The 22933-nt window shown below is 52.1% G+C and overlaps 1 protein-coding gene and 1 pseudogene across 4 annotated transcripts in view; both read left to right on the forward strand.

Annotated features, from left to right (window-relative positions):
- Positions 1-10749, forward strand: part of Nf2 (NF2, moesin-ezrin-radixin like (MERLIN) tumor suppressor) — an 87300-nt gene extending 76551 nt beyond the window's left edge. For all 4 annotated transcript variants that reach the window (XM_004843411.4, XM_004843410.3, XM_004843409.3 and 1 more), the window contains one exon: positions 7870-10749. Coding sequence is in view for 2 of the 4 variants with exons in the window: in XM_004843409.3 (XP_004843466.1) it covers positions 7870-7920 (51 nt within the window). In the remaining 2 variants the exon portion in view is untranslated. The remainder of the gene's footprint in view (positions 1-7869) is intronic.
- A 670-nt stretch (positions 10750-11419) lies between these two features.
- On the forward strand, positions 11420-11889 carry LOC147821952 (small ribosomal subunit protein eS28 pseudogene; annotated as a pseudogene).
- Positions 11890-22933: the final 11044 nt, after the last annotated feature.

Below are 22933 nucleotides of genomic sequence, written 5' to 3' on the forward strand. Positions count from 1 at the left end.
GACACAGAGAACTTTTGGTTTGAGCATTTTGCCGTCGGAACCACAATCCTGATGACAAGAGTGGTGGCCAGGTGTGGTTTAGCTGTGTCACCAGACCTGGAGGTGAAAATGTGGTCCAGGAGTATGCCCACTTCCAGGTTTTGCTGCTATCCCTTTTTAAGACACTGAGTTCAGGCTCTTGATCCTGACCTGGTCCGAGTGCCATCAAATAAGCCATCAGTTTTGTGCTCATGGTCTCTGAGGGAGCAGGGGATTTCAAAAGAAATCGACAGATGAGAAATCATGGGGGTCATGGAGCTCCAAAAGCTTGTTTCATTAGTTGATGGTTTGGACTGTGTCCAGCCATGGTTCCCACTGGTGAGGGAGCGGGAATAGCAGAGCTTTAACATTCATGGAATGCCTTGACGCCTCTCCTAGATCAGGAAGACATAAAAATCCAATGTCATCTCCAATTTCTGCCAAGTCCCCTTGGAGATGTAGGGTTCACAGAGTGAAGCAGAACACTTCAAATACCCAGGGAAGTGATAAATCTCAAGGAGAGATTGAATATGCGTGACAGCCATCTCCCACAATTAAAACAAGTAGCCAGAGCCTCCCTGGTGACCTCTGTAGTACATTGCCAGCCTCGAAGGCAGCTGCTAAAACAGTTTGTGTTTAATGTGGGGTTTGTCTGTCCAGACCTCATGACCCAGCAGGCTGAATAGCTCTGCTTGCTTTAGAAACCAGCATCGTGTGTTAGGACATCTTCAGCTATGACATAGCCATGACGAGGGAGCGTGCTGGCTCCTCAGCTCTGGAACCTTCCATTTGCATTTGAGAAGAGAGAAGAAAAAAAAATTGGGAGTGGAATTGGGAGCAGCAACAGGACCAGATATGAACATAGAATACCCAGAAGAAACTGCAGTGGCCTCCCAAACTCTTCTCCTTGCCTCTCAGGCCCTGTGGAAGCACGCTGAAGGCCCTGGGAGCCACCAGCTGGTCTTAGGAGTGCTCCCTTTGGATGTGACAGCATGGACTCATTGCTGAATGTCTTGTTCCACGTGCACACAGATTCTGGGTGTCTCGTAACTATTGAGGGCTTACAGTTTCCCTGCTTGTTTGTGGTAATTCTCTAGATAGAAGATTCTACCAGGCTTATTTCCAGAAAGAATAGACTCAGTCCTGGTTTTGTTTGGGAGACTTTACCCAGTCAAGCAGTTGTTCTTTGGGAGGTGTCAAAGCTACAAACCCTGCCTTGCTGGCCTAGGATGTTTTATGACTTTTTTGGAAGTACCTGCGCCCATTATTGGGCCTTATTTGATGCAGTAAAACATCCCATTTGGCCCCTGGTCTCCGAAAATATGTTTCAGTGCTGCTCTCCATGGGCATCTGATTTGTTGCTGCAACAGTGGGGAAAGAAAGAGCCAGGATACAAAGTCATTCTGCAGGTTCAGGGGTTTGTTCTTGTGAGCTGTGCCATGATTTCTCTTTTGAGATTGGCAATTTAAAAGTGACATCAGTATATCTGGACCTCTTTCCTAAGGCTCTACTCAGAGTGTTCAGTAGCTACCACTTAGTCTCCGCCTGCCCAGTAAGGTGAATCAGGCCAATTAGTCCGTTTGTCAGGTGGAGGGACAGAGTAGCAAAAGGCCCTGCCAGCATCACAGGGGCAGTTGGAGACATAGGCAGACATTTCCAGGCATCTTTCTGCTGCTTTAAGTCCCTAAAGGATTAATACACAAAAGGGTCCCCTGAGCAGATTTCTCTCTAGAGCTAATACCAAATTGGATTTGTTCGTTGGGATGGATGTGGCCTTTCATTCCACCTCTGGTTAGGGAAAAGTGCATGGACAGCTAGCTCTCTTCCCGTGCACATCACCAGATGGCATTTGGGTGCAAGCTGTCACTAGTAAGACTATAGAAGAGCTTAATCTGGCCACTTTACAGCAGCAGACCCTCCCCCTTCACTAACCCTCCCCCTCAGCTCTAGTTTGGAAGGGGGAATGTTTATCACACCCCAAACCAAAGATTATGTTGGAATTTGCTGCTACTGGATTTGGCTGTCACCTTTCTGCTCCAGAGTCTGCTTCCTCCTTGGGGATCCTGGAGCCAGAGAATCTGCATGTCCTTTTGCATCTCCTCCCTCCCCCGCTCCTTCATTTTCAATATGTAGTGGCAGAGAGGAAGTGTAACATGATTTTAGGGCTTGCATTTCAATTCCACTGCATTTTTATGGGACAAGCAGAGTCTCAGCACCAGGAGTTATTAGGTTAGTATCTAAAATGGGTTCAGCACTGTGGGCCTTATTGTTTATAATGAATTATCCCCCTCCCCCTTCCTTTCTCCTCCCTTGGGATGAGTGCATTGAGGCAAGGCCCCCAGAGACTAGTTGAAGGAATCCTGGTGCTCTGATTAGTTTTGTTCTCTCAGCTTAATTGTAGAGCGTCCTTTCTCTCACCACAGATAAGCGAAATGGTTCTGGGTCCTGCCTGCCCCTCCACCCTCTTTTGCTTTAGGAACAAGATTATCACAATGCGGCCTTTTGAATCAATTTTCTCTCTTGCTGATGAAAGTGTAATTCATTCTTAATCAAGCAGCCTTGCTGCTGCAGGCTCTGTGCCGGAATACATTTAGTCACCCTCTCATCACTTTGGGAAACAGTCCCCCCAAAGGGACTTTTAGAGGTGAACTGGACTAGGGGAGCTGGCAGCCTGCCTCACATGGTGGGTTTCTTAGGAGTGATGTTGGAAGAACCTTGGTGGCTGGAAGTGGTCCATGTGGGCCACAGGTAGGGGAGCCTTGCCACAGGTGCTTTCCAGGCTGTCTCCAGGCCCTGGTTCCATTACTCCAGAACATCTTGACGGGGTTCCTGTCACATAGCAGTGAGCTGGAGCCAGCCACATCTGCATGTATGCCTGGATTAAAGATCCCCAGATGGGTACCAGCTCTTCTTCCAGGGTACGGAGGAGCCACTGTCTTTCTAAAGAGACAGAACGGAATCTGAACCAGTTAGATTGGGTGGCTGTGGCCATTTCTGTCACATCAAACACATTTTGGGGAACAGGAAGAGGACTACCTCTGCCAAGTGGCTTCCTCTTCTGCCTGCCTACAGCCTAGTGGCTGTCACAAACAAGTAGCCAGTTGATAGAGCAGTGGGTAGGAGGAAAGGTGACTTTGCCAGGGGTGGAGTCTATTGATTCTGGGTAGGAAGGAGGAGCCGGGCCCCTTAAGATAAAAACAAAGCCTTATAGATCTGGTGCTGAGAAAGAAAAGGAAGTCGGTCTGGTCTCTTCAAAATGGAATTGGATTAGTGACAGACTTGAACAGCCGGTTCAGTCAAGAGAGAGCTTAATTCCTCCTGTATTATTCACATGGCTGATTCTAATCAGATGTGAAGAGACAGCTGGAAGAGAGCAGCGGGTCAGCCCAATGCCTGGTGAGGAGACTTCATGTTCTTTTTGCCATCTTTAGGAAACTGGCAAGAGCACTTTGGGTTGGACACTTTAAGCAGGGCCCTTGTGGTTTACAGGCTTCCCAAAGGAGCTAAGCTGACTGCCAGGACACTCATGATTGGTCTTCTCTGGATTCAGTGTGAGTTCTTGTCTTAATTAACTTTCTCACTGCTGCGACAAAATATCTGACACTCACAAGTTAAAGGAAGGATGGTTTATTTTAGCCCATAGATTTAAGTGGTTTCAGTCCATAGTTAGCTGGTTCCAAGGCAAGGCAGCATGGCCGAAGAGAAATAGTTCATGGTGTGGCAAACAGAAGGCAGCAAGCCTTCCTTCTTTCCCTTTTTATTTCATCCAGGCTACTCACCTATTGGCTGATGCCGTCCACACCCAGAATGGGTCTTCCCTCTTCAATAAGTCCATCATCCACATCCAGAACTATGCTAAACTAATTAGGGGACTAATCCAGTTTCACACCCATGACCCAGTCACTCCCAAAAGCCCCACCTATGAGTGCATGAGGCTTTGGGAGGACATTCAGATATAAACCATAACAGTTTTGAAGGACAGTGTATGGCATGTGTGGTCACCAGTCATGTTCAGCAGAGCTCTACCCACTTGTCTACAGAAGGATTCAAAGGAAGTCTACCAGACCAGGGCGGAGAATGATACAGCCACTGTCTGTGAGTTCCTGGTGGTATGTCCACATCCTGAGCCTCTTAAGTTTCACCACCTGCTGAAATGTAATGTATTTGGAGAGCCCACACCCTGATGCATGGAATCACCCCTCCTGGACAAGGCTGGGATGGAGCAGGCCATTGCTATATTGCCAAAAGGACCACAGCCATTTTGGCTTGGAATTCCTGTAGTGGGTGGGACTCATTGGATGCTTTCAGTTCTAGGCTTACAGTGTGACATGGGACTAGGTTAGGGCCTTAGAGGGATCATCTCTGTGGTACTTTCTGGCTTTGGCAAGTGGAGGTATCACTGTACTGTGCAGAGAGGGTCAGGTCAGTCACTGAGCAGCAAATGGACCAAGTGTTGAGCTCATGTACCTTAGGCTACAGAGAATCACAGGGAAACCAGGAAGCTTGTTAGCTGATTTTCATGACTGGAAAAAGAAGACCCATAGAAGCAGTTTATTTATTTATTCTTTTTGGTACTGGGTATCGAACTCAGGACCTTGCACTTGTGAGGCACGGTGCCACTGAGCTAAATCCCTGGCCCAATAGAAGCAGTTTATTTTGTGAAGGGCTAGCTTTGTGCCATTTCCCCTGAGCCTTCACCTTTTCCTTTATGAATACTTTCTGCCTATAGCAGTGCTATAAATGTGACAGCAAGCTTTCTAGCTTGGATCCTGCCTGTTCTAGATATAGTAGGTGGCAAAGGCTCCCCCAGGTAAGGGGAGCCTGCCCACTGGTATGCCCAGCAGGCAGCACAGTCGGCAGAAGCTATTAGCAGTGCCTTCTGAGCTCTCTAGAAAATCTCCTTCCCAGAGGCTAGCCAGTCCCCTGAGCTCCTACCTGAAGGAATGAAGCCCAAGGCTTCTCCTGGAAGGCCTTCATGTCACTGCCTGCCTTCCCTCTGCTCTCCAGCACAAATTGTGCCTCATGTCCTGCCAGGGGGAGAGCATGTGATATCTGAGGTAAAGGATGATACAGAGGACATGGTGGTAACTAGAAGGGTTCCAGCAGTGAAGTAAGTTTGTGTGGTAAATTCCTCAGACTTCAAAGTTCCAGATGGAATTGGAAGTGCCAGGAATTGTATGTTGAAGGTAGAAGCTGGGGCAGCAGCCATGTCTGCCTATGGGCCAGGAATGACCACAGGAGGCTCCCAGAGTCCTTGGTCAGCAGCCATCACTGACCAGTGCAGCCAGGACTCAGCTGCCTCTGCCCGGTGGGTCTAAAGGCTCTGGGCCTTCTGGAAGACTACGGGAGTATCGGATTTCCTCCAAGCCTTCCCTTTCCTTTGGGCTAAGGTCAAACTCCTGCTCTGGTAAGAGAAGAGATTGGGCTGAACCCTGGAGTGGAGTGGGGATTGGGAAGCATCTCACCTGCTGAAGAGAGAGCTTTGCGTCCTAACAAGCACATGCTCAAGTAACTGGAATCTAGCGCTGCCACAGCCGTCCTTTGGCACCTGGAGGGGACAGCCAGGAACTCCTCAAATAGAGGAGCCAGGAATTCTTGGAGCCAGCATTGTGTAAATGGGCAGGAGGCTCTCACGGGTCCCGCAGCCTGAGCTCCCTGCCTGGGGAAGTGGTCAGGCCTCTCAGGGCAGCGCCTGCCCTGCTCAAAGGCCAGCACATCACGTGACCCTACCTTTGCCCACACCCTCCCAAACACTCTGCTCCCCTGGAAGGAAAACAGCCAGAGTTGGGTGGGGGGCAGAAATGTGACTGACGCTGCTGTTAGTAATGACAGCTGCTGAGTTCTCAGCAGGCGCGAGCACTGTGCACACACTTCCCAGCTCCTCTGCATGTACCCAGGGGAGACAGGGCACCATCACCCCCACTTCACGGTGGAGAACTAAGGCCAGAGGGAGTGAAAAACCTGCCCAGGGCCACCCAGCTGGTCATTGGACCAGATGACCCTTGGATCCTGTGTCTCTGTGTTTGACTCTTAAGTGGCTGTGGGCATGGCCCTGACCCCTCCAGGCTACCTGTTCCCTGAGGAGCCTCTTGAAGCCTTCTCAGAGGTGGTGGGGTGGGGGTGGGGACCTGAGCAGAAACGTGGATTGTGTACCCTTTGGTTTTAAACCCTTCCCAGAGAGGATTTTTGTCTCAGAAGATCTCAGCCACCTGAATGTTGGTCTTCCCTGGTTATCATCCTGGTCCCCATTATCACAGGCCACATGACTGCCAGCCCTTCTGTGGTGGCATTGAGGAAAAAGCCCATCCAAATACTGCTCCTCTCTGGAGGGAATTCGGATTTAACAAAGAAAAGCTCTCCATTCCCGTCAGAACTGGGCTTCCAAAGGGGTTCTGGAATTGGTTCCAGTGAAGGAAACAGCTCAGATGCCTCCCTGCATTCAGCTTGTTAGTCGGGAACTTCAAGGCCAAAAGATTTGGCAGGATTTAAAGAGTCAGCTCTCAAGCTGTCTCATTTTGAGCACACTAATGCTTGCCTGTATTTTGTTGGTGAAGTGATCGCTTTGGAGTCTCCCTCCACTGGCCTTTGCAGAGGTGTAGGAAGTGCAGAGGACTCTTCAGTTTCAGAGGCTGTCTGAGGTCCGGGGAAGGACCAGACCAGCTAGCCTGCCCTGTGGTTTATCTTTAGAGGAGAGAGGCTCAGAGTGGTCAGAGGTGTTCAGTGAGGCCACACAGGGAGTGAGCTGTGGACAGAGCAGAGTGGTCATCCTCCCTGGAGTTCTTGGCATTCCTCTGCATCTCACCACTTAGTTACATTGTAGTCCACATCCCATTCACTCAACAAACCAGATCTGTGTTCCTGCTCAGTATGAGGCACAAAGATAAATGTGGGGAATGTGAAGATGAATAGTGTGGACTCCTCTAGGGAATTCTAGAGCAGAGCAGAGAGCAGGGCAGCAGAGGGGGCCTGTGCCAGATGCTTCTACTGGGAAAAGCTAGGAAGTGCCCCAGCGACAGGGACTTGGGAAGTACAAACTGCCTCCAATCCACCCCTCTGCTTTCAAATCTTCCTAACCCTGACCTTCACAGGCAGTATCCTTCCTGCAATTGCTGACCATGAACTGCCCATGAACACTCATTCTTCCTCCTGAACTGATCCTACATACAGCCAGTTGCCTCCCAGCTCATGGAGAGAAACCCCCTCAGCTGGTGGATCACGGGCAAGTCTGCTTTGGAGACACTTGGGGAACCAGGAGCAGAAGGGACAAGCTTGTCCTCATCTGACATGCCTGCCATTCTGCTCAAGGCGGTGAGGACTGAGACACTTGCCCAGCTTTCCTCCGAGCCTAGAGAAAATGAGCATCCCCGGCTGGTGTTTCTGCAGACACCACAGCACAGAAGTGGTGTCTCAACTACTCGTAAGACAGGAATGTAAGAATCTAGCAAAATATCCAGGGACCTTCTGTCCTCTGTGAAAAGGCAACAGTGATGACATTTTCCTGCTGACATGCTTCTGCCCACCAGCCATCACTCCTGCCATGTCCTTATTTGTCACCTCCTAATTTAAATTCTGGGGCAAATCTAAAGTACTTTTGGGCTTGACCACCAACTTCTTTTTTTTTTTTTTTTTTTTTTTGGTACCAGGGATTGAACTTGGGACCTTGTGCTTGCAAGGCAGGCGGTGGAACCACTGAGCTAAACCCAGCCCCGACCGCCAACTTCTTGAACATCTGTTTGAACGGGCATCTCTGTCACTCCAAACCACCTTTTTAGTCCCTGCTGCAGGATAGGGTCCCGTGTGAAGAAACAGACACCCAGTGCCCCCTTTAATTTCTTCTCTGCTCTCTTACAGCTCACTTTGCAGAGCGCCAAGTCCCGAGTGGCTTTCTTTGAAGAGCTCTAGCAAGTGACCCGGCCACTCCAGGATCTGCCACTTCTGTTGCTTCCAGCACCAGTGGGATGGTCCAGCTCCACTGGAACCTTTTGTAGGGGGCTGGCTGGGGGCTCCCATGGGAGCTCTGGAATTATTCTTCAGCCAAGTGGAGAGTCCAACCCCCCCTTCATGTGCAATTGCCTTTGAACTGTGACCCTGTAGAGATCTCTCTCATGGCATTTTAGGTCTTCTGAGTTGCATCTTTCTTTTCTTTTTTTTTTTTGAGAAGTGTTTGTCTTTCCTTGTCTTACGTGGGATCCTATAATTCCAAGGTCCCTGGCAGCCCAGTATGTATGTCTCACTGCCCAGTGCCAACTTCCACGGCCCAGTCTGAGAAGCAAGTGTAAGGGAGTGAAGTGCCAAGGCTGAAGCCTAGGAGGCTGGTTCCACCACCTGTACTCCACACAGGTGAGGACCTGACACCGTGGAGAAGCACAGCCTGGCTGAGTTAAGCCCAGAGTGACCTGTCTGCAGCCCATCATCAGGGAGCTCACCTGAAGCTCAGGACCAGCAGTGATGGGTCCTCACCAGGGCACCCCAAGGTAGGGTTTCTGGGTTTGGTGACAGCTCAAGGCAGAAGCTGTGATGAAGGGCCAGCAGCTAGCCAAGGGCCAGGAGTCAGATAGAGCGCTGGAGGGATCTCACGGTACAGAGTGCTCACACCTTCCACCAGCCACCCCAGCCCAGGGTCTGAGAGGCAGAGGGCAGCCAGCTACATGTATTTCCCATCCCTTAGACTCCTTAGCCTTAGGAGTCTTAAGACTCCTGCTTGCAGTGGTCATGTTCTCATCAGTGCCTTGAAACCTGGCTGTGACCTGGGAGCTCCATAGGCTCCAAGGCCCTATAGGCACTTCCTGTCTGGCCCCAACCACCTGACCTGAGAACCTCAGTTGCTACTGACCAGAACCACTCCCCTTCTCTGGCCATGTACCAGCAAGCCTTCCCAAACCCTCTTTTTGTACCTGTGCCTCATTTGCCATTGCCCTTGTTCCCCTCAAGGCCCTTTATTTTCTTTCCTTTGAGGGCCCAGTAGGGTCCCTTTGGTCTCTCCCAACAGGACTCTGACACAGCTGTCTCACAGCCAGTGTTCACGTTGCCTGGCACACAACCCCGCTTCTTGTGACATTCAGAGCCACCTGAGGTTGGGCGCCACCTGTTGGCCTTTTTTCCATGGCTAGTGTTGCTGCTATGGCCAACCAGGGTCCTAACAGAGGGTCAAAGGATCCTAACAGAGGGCCATTATTCAGAGCAGGTGATACATCTTAATCAGCAAAAAGATTCTTATTAACTGAAGAGGGCCTGGAGATCCCTTGAGAGCAGAGACCATCTCCAAAAGTTTTGTTTAGTTTTGAGAATTAAAGACACTCATGAGATCCTGCCTTGTTTCCACTGCCAGGATGACTTAATGGTACCCTGGGCTGGCCGCCTCTTCTTAGTCCACCTTGTCCCTCAGAAGCCAGCCCCGAGTGTGACCCCAGCCACTCAGGGCATGCGCAGGGTAGAACTCTAGTTTGGAACCTTAGAGTGGATGGATGGCTGCCACTGAAAGGGAGAGTCCTCAGCGTTTACAAAGTCAGATCTGGCTCTAGTGTTTGGCTTTTATCTTTTCAGGCCTAAAACCCATCCTTGAATTTCTGCCAGGACTTAATTTCCTCCTGATCTGTAAATTTAATCTTTAACAGTGACTGTGGGGCATAAGAGTATGATGGTGGTTTATAAAAGTGATGTTGGGCCTTGTTTTTTAATTTAACTGCTGTGTGTATCTCTGAAGTCTGGGAAATTCCAAGCCATGTGGCCACACGGGAGCTGGCTGGCTGGCGTCTGAGCTGTGGCAGGTGCACCTGGAGCCCCAGGGCAGACGGTGAGGAAAGGCGGGAACCACTCAGGCAGGAGTGCTCAGCTCTCCCCGAAGGGAGAAGATGGGAGTCCTCACAATATCTCAAGCCCCAGTAGAAAGATAAAAGGATGAAAGTGGTGCCTGGTTTTCAGAGACTTGTGCTGTAGCTGAGGTAACTGTACTTTCCAGGGAATAGTTTTAGAGGATGGGAGCTTGTCAAGTGAGGACATCTCTAAAGTCCATGGAGATTGGAGCCCTAGCCATGATTATGTCATTGGAGTGACTCTGGCAGCTCTTGGGCAGAAGCATCATGGTACTGAACCCAGTCATGAGGTCATTGCCCAGGTCAGGTTTCCCTGTGAGGCTGTACTCTGGGCCCATAGCCGTTCATGCATCCTGACTGAGGCCCTGCCTCAGCCACAGCAGTACTCTGACCCGTGGTCGCCACTCAGTTATTCATGTACCTGCCAGGCCCTGCTAGACAACACCCCATGGCATTATATAATACTTCTTGAATGACTGTGTTTTGTCATCTGGGAGACAGGTTTCTCTCTCTCTCTTTCCTTTTTCAAAAGTCCAGAGGGGGCCAGGGATTTAGACAGTGGTTCTGCCGCTTGCCTCGAAAGCGCAAGGTCCGGAGTTCGATCCCCGGTACAAAAACAAAAAAAAAGTCCAGAGGATGACAACCAGTGACAGTGACTAAGTGATCCTCACTGACAGGGCAAAGCCCCAGGCAGTGGCAGCCTTAGCAAAAATTCAGCCTCTGCCAGTTGCCCTGGGGCTAAGATAGCTTTTGGGGACTCCTAGGGATGTACCATCCATTTTCAAAGATGTCAAGCAACACTTCCTCCTGCAGGGCCTGAGTCACACCTCCTGTCAAGGCCAGACCGTGGAAGGTTATGTTCTATTCTGGGAGATTGTTGTAATTTAAGTAATTGTTTTAATAAAATCCTAAGCTGTAATAGTTTGTCATGCGCTTTCTCAGTTTTTCACTCAAACCATGGAGGTGGTGAGTTCAGGCCTGGGTTGTGGGCCACCTTCTGAGGGTCTGTGAAGAAAGGACCCCTGACTGCCCAGAACTTCGCTGCTAACCCCTTGTCTTGGTGGCAAGAGGATCACCTCCATCCGTTCTCATAACAGCACCCGAAAACCACCTCTGCCTGAGGACTCTCCCCCTTCCCATGGGTCATACCAAGGTCATGGAAAATGCCCTGCATGGGGCTGAGTGCCTTAGTTTTTCTCTCTGCAGTCCCTGCCCTCCCAGACTTCAGATCTGAGAACAGTGTGCTAGACTGGGGCATCACTCTACGCCCTTCTGCCTGTAGGTTCCCTGTTCTGGGCTGTGGAGAGTGAGGGGCATGCAGAGCCATCAGGGTCCAGGCACCATCTGTAGAGCAGCTGAGACTCAGCTCCTGTTCTAGCACTGGCTACACGATAACATTTGCATTTGATGTTGAGAAATCACCGCTGCAGAGCTTATGTGAATTTTTTGTGTTTTGTGTTTTCTTTTTGGTTGAGGCAGGGTTTCTCACCATGTAGTTCAGCCTGACTGGTCATTGAACTCACTATATATAGTCCAGGGTGGCCTCAAACTTATGGCAATCCTCCTGCCTCAGCCTCCCAAGTGCTGGGATGGATCATAGGTATGTACTACCACTCCTGGCTTGTTTTTTCTATTTTTAATCCACAAAAGTCTGTTATTAAAACCAAAACTACTGCTCTCCACTGAACTGCTGCCAGTTGCCATCATGGACATAAGTGTGTGGAGCCCATCAAGCTGGCTAGGGTCACCAAAGTGCTGGGCAGGACAAAGGGCTCACAGGAACACTGCACACAGGCGCACGTGGAGTTCATATGGAATCCATGAACAACACAAGCCACTCCATCTGCAACGTGAACAGCCCTGTGTGGGAGAGTGATGGGCTCACCCTATTGGAATCAGAGTGGGAAGCCCAGAGATTATACTGAACTCAGCTGCTGGGTCTTGATATGAACACCTGGCCCTCAGGATGAACTGTGACTCTTCATTTGTATTGTGTATAAAAAAAGAAAAAAAAAAACTAATATAGGATAACCCCCTCTAACCACTACAGCCTGAAACCTGACAGGTGACACAAGGTGGTTATCAGGACTTCTGAAGGATCTGCCTGCCACAGGTGAGAATACACCTTAGGTCTCTATCACTCAAGCCAATGAGGAAAATAAATAGCCCATCAAAATAGTAATGTGGGGGCTGGGGATTTAGCTCAGTGGCAACGTGCCTGCCTTGCAAGTACAAGGTCCTGAGTTCAATCCCCAGTACCAAAAAAAAAGTCATGTGCCACTAATGGTGCGGTAAATGACAGATCACACATGACAGTGATCCACTAGGATCACATGGCCCCCTGATGTCATAGCCGTCTTTGTGAGGACACTGTGACATTCACACGAGATCACCTAGCACTGCGCTTCTCAAAATGTCATTAAGTGATGCACGATGTATAAAAATTTCCCAAAATCTTTTGAGTTGATCACTAGCTTTTTTTTTTTTTCTTTTTTGGGGTACCGGGGATCGAACTTGGGTCCTTGCGCTTGTGCAGCAGGCAGCGAAACCACTGAGCTAAATCCCCGGGCCACTAGCTTTTTAAATATATTGCAGAAAGATGTAAAATTAGAGAACTATAAATTTTAACAATTTTTTTTAGTTTCAAATATGGTTAGTAATTAGTTAGACTTGTTATTAGATAAATAATAATATAAAAGTTCTTCATTTCTCAAAGGTAGATTGTTGTTTTTAGTAACTGGAAGTAGTCCGATTTCCTTTGTAGTCAAGCCAGAGAAATCACTTTCTACATACTGGTCCTGTTAAGCTGTCCAGACAATATTTTTACCTAACCTTTTTTAAAAAAGACAACCCAACCCCTAAAAGATGCTCACTGCTCACTGAGATCCTGAGGTCCCCAGTAAGCAGAGTTAACATTAACAGTACAGCCTCATATTTTGGTATCAGATCAGCTGAATTCTCTGGTGGTATTTTTGGTAGGTTGTGACCATGCTATAAACACAGGCTACTGGCTGGACCTCAGTGCTTCATAGTGGCATTTGCAACCAGGTCCCCAAGGGATCCCCAAGTCAGTCATGCTGGCTGCCCTGCCAGTGTTCTTCCTTTGCTGTGGGCCTCGCCTGAGTGGGGAGCGCCTGGCAGCTGCTCCCCAGGGCTGCCTGCCCCAGAAGCCTTCATATGGAGGAGCGGATGAGGAGCCACCCACGTTAAATGAAGAGCTGGCAGCCCAGCTCTGGGTGAAGGTACTGGGGAGATTGTTGCAACTGTGTCTAATTCAATCTCACCCGTCTGGGAAGAAGAAAGTCGAGCCAGTTGCATACACTTCCTCTCCTTCAGACAGTGCAGGCACCTCCTCTCCTCCAGTGGGAGGCCAAGGGTTCCCCTCCCGCCTCCCAGCCTTGCAGGGCTCCCTGGCAGCCTGTCATTACTGCATTACGGCAGGATCCTGCGGCCGGCCGGCCACAGTCGCAGCCCTAGTAGGGAGACTGCAGCTCGCTTGCAGGGAGACAGCCCCAGGCTCACAGCGGTGACAGGGCAGCTCAGGCAAATTACAGGGCCGTTTATCAGCACGGCAAGGATTCTGTCTGACTCAGAGAAGAACCCCTACCGTGTTCTCTCCCGGTTTCCACTTGATGCTCATTTCTCACTGGGGTGGTGGCCTCAGAATAGCACCTGGCATGTTGCCTCGGAGTTGAAATCGAGATACCTCCTGAGAACTCCGCAGTGGAAGCCGCAAGAGGCCGCCTGGCCCTCTGCTCCCCTAAGCCAATGAGCTGTGCTGCTCTGCTCTGGGCCAAGGTGGAGGCTGCCTCTGCCTTTCCCTGGGGCCAGGCGTTTCACCCTCTCTGTAAAGACAGTTGACAGTGGCACCTCTGGATGCCTCAAGGGTGTTGCCAGGATAACATAAAGAACAGATGCAAAAAGTACTCTGATTTCTAAGAAAAAGGGGGTGTGTATATGTAGCAGTACTGCCATCATTTACAAGAAATAGAGGCTGGTGACATGAAAGAAATCTTTTCCTTACCACCGGCCATAGGGTGAGCTGGGGCAACAGCCTGACCTAGCTGAGGGGCTCAGAGCCCTCCCTGACTCAGTCCTCAGACAATCCTGGGTTCAAGTCCCTGCTAGGCTACTTCCCAGCCATTGCAAGTTTCCTTATCTGTAAAATGGGAATTCTAGAGGGTTTTGGGGGGACTAACAATACTTGGAGTACAGTGCCTAAATGCTTGGCATTGCTCCGGGTTGTAGTTCTTTCTTTGAGTACTTTTCTTTTTGGTACCGGGGTTCGAACTCTGGTCCTTGTGCTTTCGAGGCAGGCAGCAGAACCACTAAGCTAATCCCCCACACTTCTTTGAATACTTTCTTTTGGAGGCAGGAGGATCCAAAAAGCAGCCAAGGTGACTGAGAGGATGTTACAGCTCAGAAGCACCAGGGCCACCTCCTCCCCCATGTGTCCCACCTGCACCCAGAGCTTAATGAACCTGCATCTGGCCTGTTTGTCCTCGCTATTTGCCCAGTGCCAGATGCAAAGCCTGGGGAATGATAGATAACTCTGGACTGGGGCTGCCGGGGAAAGGTGTTCTTGTTTTTTCACATTAATATCCCTCCCTCAGGTCAATCATTTACTGGAGGCTCAGGGCAGGAGAGGCGCTGGGCCAGCCACACTTGACTCGGCACACAGAGCTCTTCCACATGCCTGTGGGTACCTGGGCTTAAAAAACTCAACTGCAGACACCAGGGAGGCACAGCAGTGACCTAATTTCCCTTATCAGGCATAAGGAAGAAGTCCCCATGGAGCCTTGCCCATTTCCAATATAAATAATGTAATTCCCCTGCCTGCCTGGTTGAGGAGGAAGGGGCAGCCTTTGATCTGAAGGAATTAAGTCAGTAAACAAAAGCAAAGAAGGCTGCGGAGGTGTCTTATGACAGCCACCTGCTGTGGCATTTACCCTTGAGAGAGAGGAGTTACATTTCCACCAACTGCTGGGTACAGCCCAGCCTAGATCTCCCCAAGTCTCTCTTTATCCCCAGCTGAGCCCAGGTGATACCATCCCCAGGCCCCTAGCACATACCTCCAGCCAAGCTACATGTGTAATCTCTCCACCCTCACCAGGAGCAACCTTTCTTAGCCTGGGTCCTGTGTATTTCTAAGTGGAGGACAACATTCAGGAAGTATGTGTGAAGTCCGAGTGGCCTGGGATCCACAGCTTAGCCCCTGAGCCCCAGGCTGGATAGGGCCTCCTGGCTGGGAGGAAGGGCCCTGTGGCTGGCAGAGGAGCCCAACTATCTATCCAGCCCAGGCTTCGGGAAAGCTGGCCACAGGAGGTTTTGGTCCCTCCAGCTCTCTGCTTCTGTTGTGGGGCCTTGAGTAAGTCCTTGCCATTCTCTGGGCTTCCATGCCTGAGCTGTGGAAGGTCAAGTTTGGGCCAGATAAACACTGAGGCCCCCTAAGTTCCAGCTCCACAGGCTGGTCTCCTCAGGTGCTTTAAAACCAGTGTCACTCTCTGGAACAAAAAAAGGGTTACTGGGCCCATAACAGGGGTGGCCCACAGCCTTGACCATGAGCTGAACTAGATCCAGATGCTCTGGGCCTAGTTTAGGGGATCCCTTTAGTCCCATTGTTTCTCCATGCCCCATGGTTCTCTGGCACATATTGGGGAGGGGCCCTGTGGTGGTTCCGGCTTATGGCTTAATGGGAAGAGCAGTATGGCAGGGGGTTGATATAGCCACTCTGAGCTTTCCCACCACCTCCTTGCAAGCAGCAAGTCCCAGGTCCTGTAAGCCTGGGCAGAGGATGAGGATGGCGTGAGCCACAGCCTTGGTCAGGGATGCTGCGACAGTTGCTCTGCCCTGAAACCCACAGGGACCTCCCTGCTTTGCCCACAGCCGATCCCTCCCCAACCCCTCCTTCCAGTCTTCTACTCCCAGCCTGAGATCCTGAGTTCCTGAGGCTGAATCTATTAAGTCCTTCATATTAACCAGCAAAGGGGGAAACAACCCTCTTTCATCTTAACCCGAGTGAATTTGCATTAACACCTGGGGAGTTCTGTTTGCCTTGAGAAAGAACATTGCTATTCTGAGCTGCACACGCTGTGGAGTTAGTCGCAGTATCCTATTTTTTTATTAATACGGCTTTTCTCTCCTCCCTCCTCTTTTCCCATGGAAAGGGGAAAGCGCTCGGGGATGCCAGGGCTCCCTACTCCACTAAGGAATGTCCTCTGGAAATGCCAAGAAAGGAAAGCAGGGAGCAACAGCCAGGTGGAGCTGGTATCTTCCTGGGCAAGTTGGTCTTGTGAAATGCTTTCTCTTCTGGGAGGTCACCAGGTCTTGGGGCAGCCCCCAACCCTGGTCCAAGTCCCCTCTTATACCCAATAGCATTTCCCAAGCACTGCTGTGGCTGGTCTGGGCTAAATGTATGGTGAGGATTCTGGCACCTTGAGGAAAACCTTGGACAGGATAGGGAAAGGAAGGAGATGCCAGGTGGCCAGAGCGATGGATGACTCAGGGATGACGCCCACTGGGCTGAGGGCCCTAATGAAGTCTCCATGTGGAAGTCCCAGCATTGCAGGGCTGCCTGAACCTGGATGCTGCATGTCTGCCCCAAGGGGACTGTTCCCAATCTTACAGCAACAGAACCAACCTCAGCCACCCACATCCCCTGTCCAAGCAGGAGCCCATCCGTATGACTTCAGTGGCACCTATATGCCCAGGAGATGTCAAGTCTGGGATGGGTGTGGGTCAGGCCGACCTTGGTTTGCAGGTCTCAGACCTAGGGATCAGCGTTCCAGAAGGAGAGAAAAGAGAGGTTTGGAGGTACAGTGAAGATGAATACCTCCCCCTCCCCTAGGAGCCCCTCTGAGATGGGCTGCCTCTGCCTCCAAGTCTTATGGGAAGTCCCTCTCCCTTCCTTCCAGCTCCCCTGTGCAAGATGAGCCAATGTACCAACACCCCTAGACTACTCCCATCCCACCCATCTCCAACCTCCTGGGGATCCCATGAGGTCAGGAAGGGGACTAGGCAGAGGAGGGGTCCCATTTGGAGAGGCCAGGGTGGAGGGGTGGTTCCCAGGGCTGTCAGTGTCAGCCTCATATTCCTCTCTTGAACAGTGGAGTCAGTTCGGAGGCCCCACAGGATCATCCTGGGGTTGAATGAGATCACAGAGCTCGGTTCTGAGCCAGCGCCTGCTGCAGGGAGAGTTTATTAAACAAGGCCTGCCGCTGTGTGGTTATAGCTCGTTACTATTAGCTTGTCCTGGATCAGTTATCAAAGGAGACAGCTCAGGGCGGGGACGCCTGTGGGCCAGGAAGGTTCCCACACCACTCTACTTCCTGTTTGTGGACTTGGGCAGCTGTGCCCTCTGGACATTCCTTAGTGCTCCTCCCCAGGTGAAGAAAGGGGTAGATGTGGCCAGCTGGGGGCAAGCCTTCCAGCTCTGGGCACTGGCTCTTGTGGCTTCACAGCAGGATTGGGGCTGGTAGTTGCAGATGTCCCCAAGTGGGAGACATAGCTTCAGCCAGCCTGACTCAACACCTCTTGGGGAATTGGAAGGGGAGTCTGGAGGGCCTGGGGACCCTGGCCCAGCATCAGCAATCCCTGGGCATCTCCAGCCCCTCTGGCAGGCCTCCCAGCCCCACTTCCTACTGGGCCAGTGCCAGGTGCCTGTGCTGCTCTCTCCAGTGACATTTACCAGCTGGGAAGTGGCCACCCAGACGTGAAATCAGTATGGCCTGGGGCTAGTGCACTTCATTAGAGCTGGCTCTGCTCCGCTGAGTAGATCAGCACAGACCAGCCCCCTCCCCAAGTCCTCAGCAACTCCCTGTGGACCCAGCTCCACCTGCCTGGCTCAGGGGAACAGGCCTCAGTGGGCCCTGATCCCCATTTGAGTACTAACACTGTGTGCATGGGGAAAGGGCCACAATATCTCCTGCAACCTGCTCTAGTCAGGGCCTGAGGATGATGACAATAATAACAGAGACCTGTGCTGGCCTCGCTGCACTTGATCTCTCCTTGGGCCTCCCAGCAGTCCCAGGCAGAGCCCTCAATCATCATACACACCAGGGCCCAGGAAGTGGCAATGGCTCCTGCTTAGATCTTAACTGGTGGCATCATGGGGGAACCCCAGGAGAACTCTGTACAGTTACTCTCATGTGAGACAAAAGAGGAAACTGAGGCTCAGAGAGGCCAAATAACTCCCGAAGCTGGGATTTGAACCCTATCCTCTGCTATGCCCAGGCTCATTCTGCAGCTCAGACTCAAAGGAGAATCCCTCCAGCCTGGCTCAGAGTGATGAGACTGGAGTCCTCTTCCTCCCATTGTGGAGGTGTGGCCAATGGCCCTCTGAGAGCCTCAGCAGTGGGGAAAAGCTTAGCACCCTGGCCTGGGTTGCTCAAGGGAGAGGTCAGATTCTGGGAGAGGTGGTCCCAGGTCTGACCCCACAATAGCTGGGGAGGAATTGGGGATGGGGTGGGAGCTTGGTGCTCCCTGGTGAGGAGGACAGAGCATAAGTACAGGGGCTGATGCTGCTCATCTGGGGGACACTGAGCAAGTCACTTCACCTCTCTGAGCTCCAATCTGCTCAGCTGGAAAATGGGGTCACTGATGTCTGCCTTGGATGAGTAAATGAAATAATGCCCGTAAAGTGCTTGCACAGCGCCTGGCAGCAAGCAAGTGCCCATAACTGCCAGGCAGCTCTCACCATCAGAAAGGATAATATCCGGTAACACTAGCATTTATCTGGCAGGCCCATCCCAGGTACAGAACTCAGATCTGATCCACCTGTAACTTCCTGAATGCCCAGGTCCAGCAGGTGGCCTGAGTTTGCTTGTCTAGTTCTGCCTGTGGCCAGCACAGAGCTTGGCACATAGTAGGTCCCCAAGATACATTTGCTGAGTGAATGAATGAGTCCCAGTTTGTGGAATGACCATCTCCATGTCAGAGGGTCTCGGCCCACCCCTTACCCTGTCATGCAATTCAGGTGACATAATAGATACAAAGGTCTTGTTTTTGTGATGAAAGTGCTGAGGAAGAGGAGGAGGGAGGTGGCAACTTCCCAGCAAATGGACGTGGGGGCTGGGAGAGATCCAGGTGCACGATGTCCCCAAGGCCAGCTGGTCAGGCCAGCTGAGCTGTGATCACCGAGTGCCTGGTCATCACTCAGCCGCCCCTCCCCCAGTGTCTCTGGCAGGAAGAGCATTTGTCAAAATCTCCTTCTCCATGATGGCCCAGACAATTAGTCCTGCCTCAATCTGCTGGCCTGCCACTCAGGGCCACCACTTCCTCCTCCAAACAGCCTGAGGAATGGGGAGACATGACCCACCCCAAGCTGGGCCATCCCGAGTGCTGTCTACATGCCAGTCGGTGTCCATTTCTGTGAATCCTCCTCTCCCCAGTGCCATGTTCCCATTTTATAGAAGAAATGGACTCTCGGTGCCCAGAGACTCACCTGAGGTCACACAAGTAAGTCCCAGAGCTGTCACTCAAATAGCCAGGTGGTCTGGTCCTGGAGCACCCAGCTTTAACCTCTGCCACCCCCATCCTCAGGCCTCAGTTTCCCCTATGAACTACAGAGCTGCAGGTTCCACCCCGAAGAGCATGGCAGAGAGGCTGCCGCCTGCTCGCCTCGCAGTGTCCCAGAGACAGTGTGATGGATGAGGGTCCCGTGGGGGGCAGGTTTGGCACGCCCACACACCCGCCAGCCCACCGAAGGGTGATGGATCTTCTCCTCCTCTCCCTCTCCCCAGGGGCGCAGCTCCATCTGGTCAGGCGCAGTGCCAGGCTGATAGATGGGCTGCCCGCTAGGCCACCCTCACTGTTGCTGCCACCTCCACCCCCGATGCTGTGCTCCAGGGTCAACAGGGCAGGTTGGTAGCTGCTCGTTCAGTCATTCAACAAACACATATGTATCCAGGGCCTACTGTGTGCTGGAACATGGCAGTGAACAAAACAGACTAGTATACTAGCTGTCACCCTCCCCAGTGTGACAAATGTGATCAGGAGGCAACTAGAGGATGGCTGTGAGAGCCAGAGGAGGCCACCTCTGACCAGACTCTGGAAACCAGACTCCAGGGACCAGGGTGCTGAGTCTGAGTTAGGCAGATGGAGAAGCTCTTACAAACTTCTAAATGCTGGCAGCGGGACAAGGGCCAGAGCAAGAGGGATTTGAAAGATTGGAACTGACAGTGGTCAGTGCCAGAAGCTGGGGGGGCGCGGTAGATTAGCCCCGGTTTTTTCTGGAGGGGGGGTACTGGGGATTGAACTCGGAACCTTGCACTTTTGAGGAAGGCAGCAGAACCACTGAGCTATGGGCCAGGGATTTAGCTCAGTGGTTTTGCCGCCTGCTGTGCAAGCACAAGGACCCGAGTTCGATCCCTAGTACCAAAAAAAAAACTGCTGAGCTAAATCCCCAGCAGATTAGTCCCATTTTTATGTTTTGTTTGTTTGCTTGTTTTGTTTCTTTCTTTGTCTATTCGCAGGGCTGGGGATAGAACCCAGGGCCTCACAATGCCAGGGCCTCACAAGTGCTCTACCACTGAGCTACAACCCCCACCTCATCAGCCCTGTTTTAAAAATGAGAAAACTGAGGCTCAGACACGGAGAAGGGCTTGCCCAAGGTCACACAGAGAGGGAGAGGCAGAGCTGGGCTAGGCAATGTTCTGTGAGAGCCTTTGGCCCTTGGACCCCAGAGCCTAGGCCTCCTCCTCCCCTTCAGCCCAGACAGGCTCGGAAGCCTGAGGAAGCCCCCACCAGCTCAACACTTCCTCATTCACAGAGGCAGCTGTCCCCTCTGCGCCACCACGGACAGGAGCCAGGCAAGAAATATCACATCATTAAAATGACAAATCCCTTTACTAACTGAGCTGGAAGGCCTGCCTCCCTGCCTCGGATCCCCTCAGCCTCCCTTCTCCCCTGTCCTGAGCTCATCTCCTTTCCTGGACCAGAGGACCAGCAGGACAGCCTGGTGTGACTGGGACTATCACCTCATCCCTGAGGTCACCTTGGATCCCCAGCCCTCTGTTTCATAGAAGGACAGTGGCATCTGAGGCCTCATCGGCCCTTCCCAGGAAAGACCTGGGAGGAGTGGGGTGCAGGTCCATTCTACAGGAGAGGAAACTGAGGCTTGGAAAGGAGACCTTCAGATGGGGCACCCTCTCTGCAAAAGTGCTGCCCCTTTGTCCCAAGCAGGGGGCCACCCCAAGTCCCGGGAGCCTCATCCAATTCTACAACTCCATGCCCTGTCTCTGCTCAGAGGATCAAGTCCAAAGCAAGGCTCGTATCTCAGAATACTGTTCCCAGCCAAGATCTGCTACAGAGGCTGTCTTTAGGGTCACACTTGTGTCCTACAGTGGTGGGACATTTTGTAATCCTGTGAGGAAGACAGAGCCTGCTCTGTCGCTCTCATTCAGGTCACTCTCCTGAATTGCCAGGCAGGAACCCAGCAACCTCCGGTAGGCACTGCCCTCAATTTCCCCACCTGACAATGGGGGCTTCCCCTATTCCTCTTGTGACTGAAACTGTTTGAGCAGAGCCTGACACGTGTTGGGTGAGCACATGTGCCACACATGTATGGGACGCAGCAACATTGGTGAGTGTGATGGATTCACGCTCATTGCTGGTGCATGTGCCCTGGTGTCTGGCCAGCTGGGCACCTGCTCTGCTCCAGGCCCGGGTTCGCAGGGTCCAGATGTCAGACCCCTGCATGTACACACATACCTGACACACAGCACACATGTGCACACACACCCGGTCACCAATGCACACGTCTGCACTGACAAGCCATCCAGAACTGTCTGAGCACTTTTGTGTCATAGGCCCACAGCTACTGGAGGCCCCACGTGGGGTCCAGGTTCCTCTGGAGCTCAGGACAGATGAGCAGACAGCAGGAGATGCTGCCCAGCCCCACAGGCAGCTCCAGTTCCCAGAATGATCCCCCCACTCCCCATCCCTTCACCAGGCCCAGCCTGCAAGGACACGCTGTCTGCCCGGCCCGTGTCCTGGTCTCCTTGGATGCAGACAGAGCCCACGGAGGCGTCTGGCGCATCTTGACTCGGCCGCAGCAGCTGCACCAGCCCCCCAACCCCCATCCTTGTGCCCAGTGCTGTCCTGCCTGTCCTTCACCTGCTGGGCAGCTGCAGCAGCTGTGCCTCACCACCCTCCTGTGTCCACAGTATGGAGAGGGCTCCTTTCAGGACTCCCCATGAAAGTTCTCCCAAGGCTCCCCCTGACCTTGGGCAGCTTGTTCTTACACAACCTTAGTTTTCTCATCAGGAAAATGGGAAGGAGGGCAAACTAGAAACTTTCCAAGGTCAAGGCATGTCTGCTGTGTTTTGTCTTGCAGGTCAAGAGGGAAGGAGGGCGGGGATCCAGTGAAGAAATCCAGGGAAGAGGAAAAGGGTTTTAGGGACAGGCCTGCTGGGGTTGGCCGGCTGGGAGCTGGAGCATGCTTGAGTCCATGCTCATCAGCAGATTCTCCCTGCTGTTGCCCAGTAGATGCTTTTTGGCCATTTTACAAATGAGGAAACTGAGGCCTGGAGGGTTACCATGAAAAGCCACAAGCCCCTCAGGTCCCTGCACCACCTCACACCAAAGACCAGAGCTGGAGACCATTCCCAAAGCAACTCCTGCCTCTCCACCCTTCTCTGGCCAGGGAGACAACCTTCCGGGAAAGGCTTTCTCCAGAGCCAGGAGCCTGTCCACCCCTGCTCACAGCGCCTGGCTCCGGGCCCACCTTTGGCTCTGCCCATCCGTCTCTGTCACTTCCTGGCAGGGCTAGTGGGTCATGCATCCCCTGGCCATGCCCCGAAGAAAGACTAGGTAGGTGGGCAGGGTGGCGCTGGGCTCAGGTGCCATCCACCTCAGTGCTGATGGTGGCGCTTCAGGCGCTATCACCTGTCTAAGAAGGAGATCTGGGGTGGCAGGGGAAGGGCTGTCTTGGGGCCCCAAAGCCCACCCTGTAGGTAGCGGCTTCACATGTGGGAGCTTGAAGGAAGCAGTTGGAGGCCACAGGGTGACTTGGCTGAAGGGAGTGTCGGTCAGGCTGATGGCTCACAGGTGAAGGGGACCAAGGTGGTGTGACTCTGCAGCATTTGGCAGGAGGGCAGAGATTT

Source organism: Heterocephalus glaber, unplaced genomic scaffold (genome assembly GCF_053883595.1).
Source record: "Heterocephalus glaber isolate CG9 unplaced genomic scaffold, H.glaber_assembly_v1.0 deba00001687, whole genome shotgun sequence".
NCBI classification, from domain to species: Eukaryota; Metazoa; Chordata; class Mammalia; order Rodentia; family Bathyergidae; genus Heterocephalus; species Heterocephalus glaber.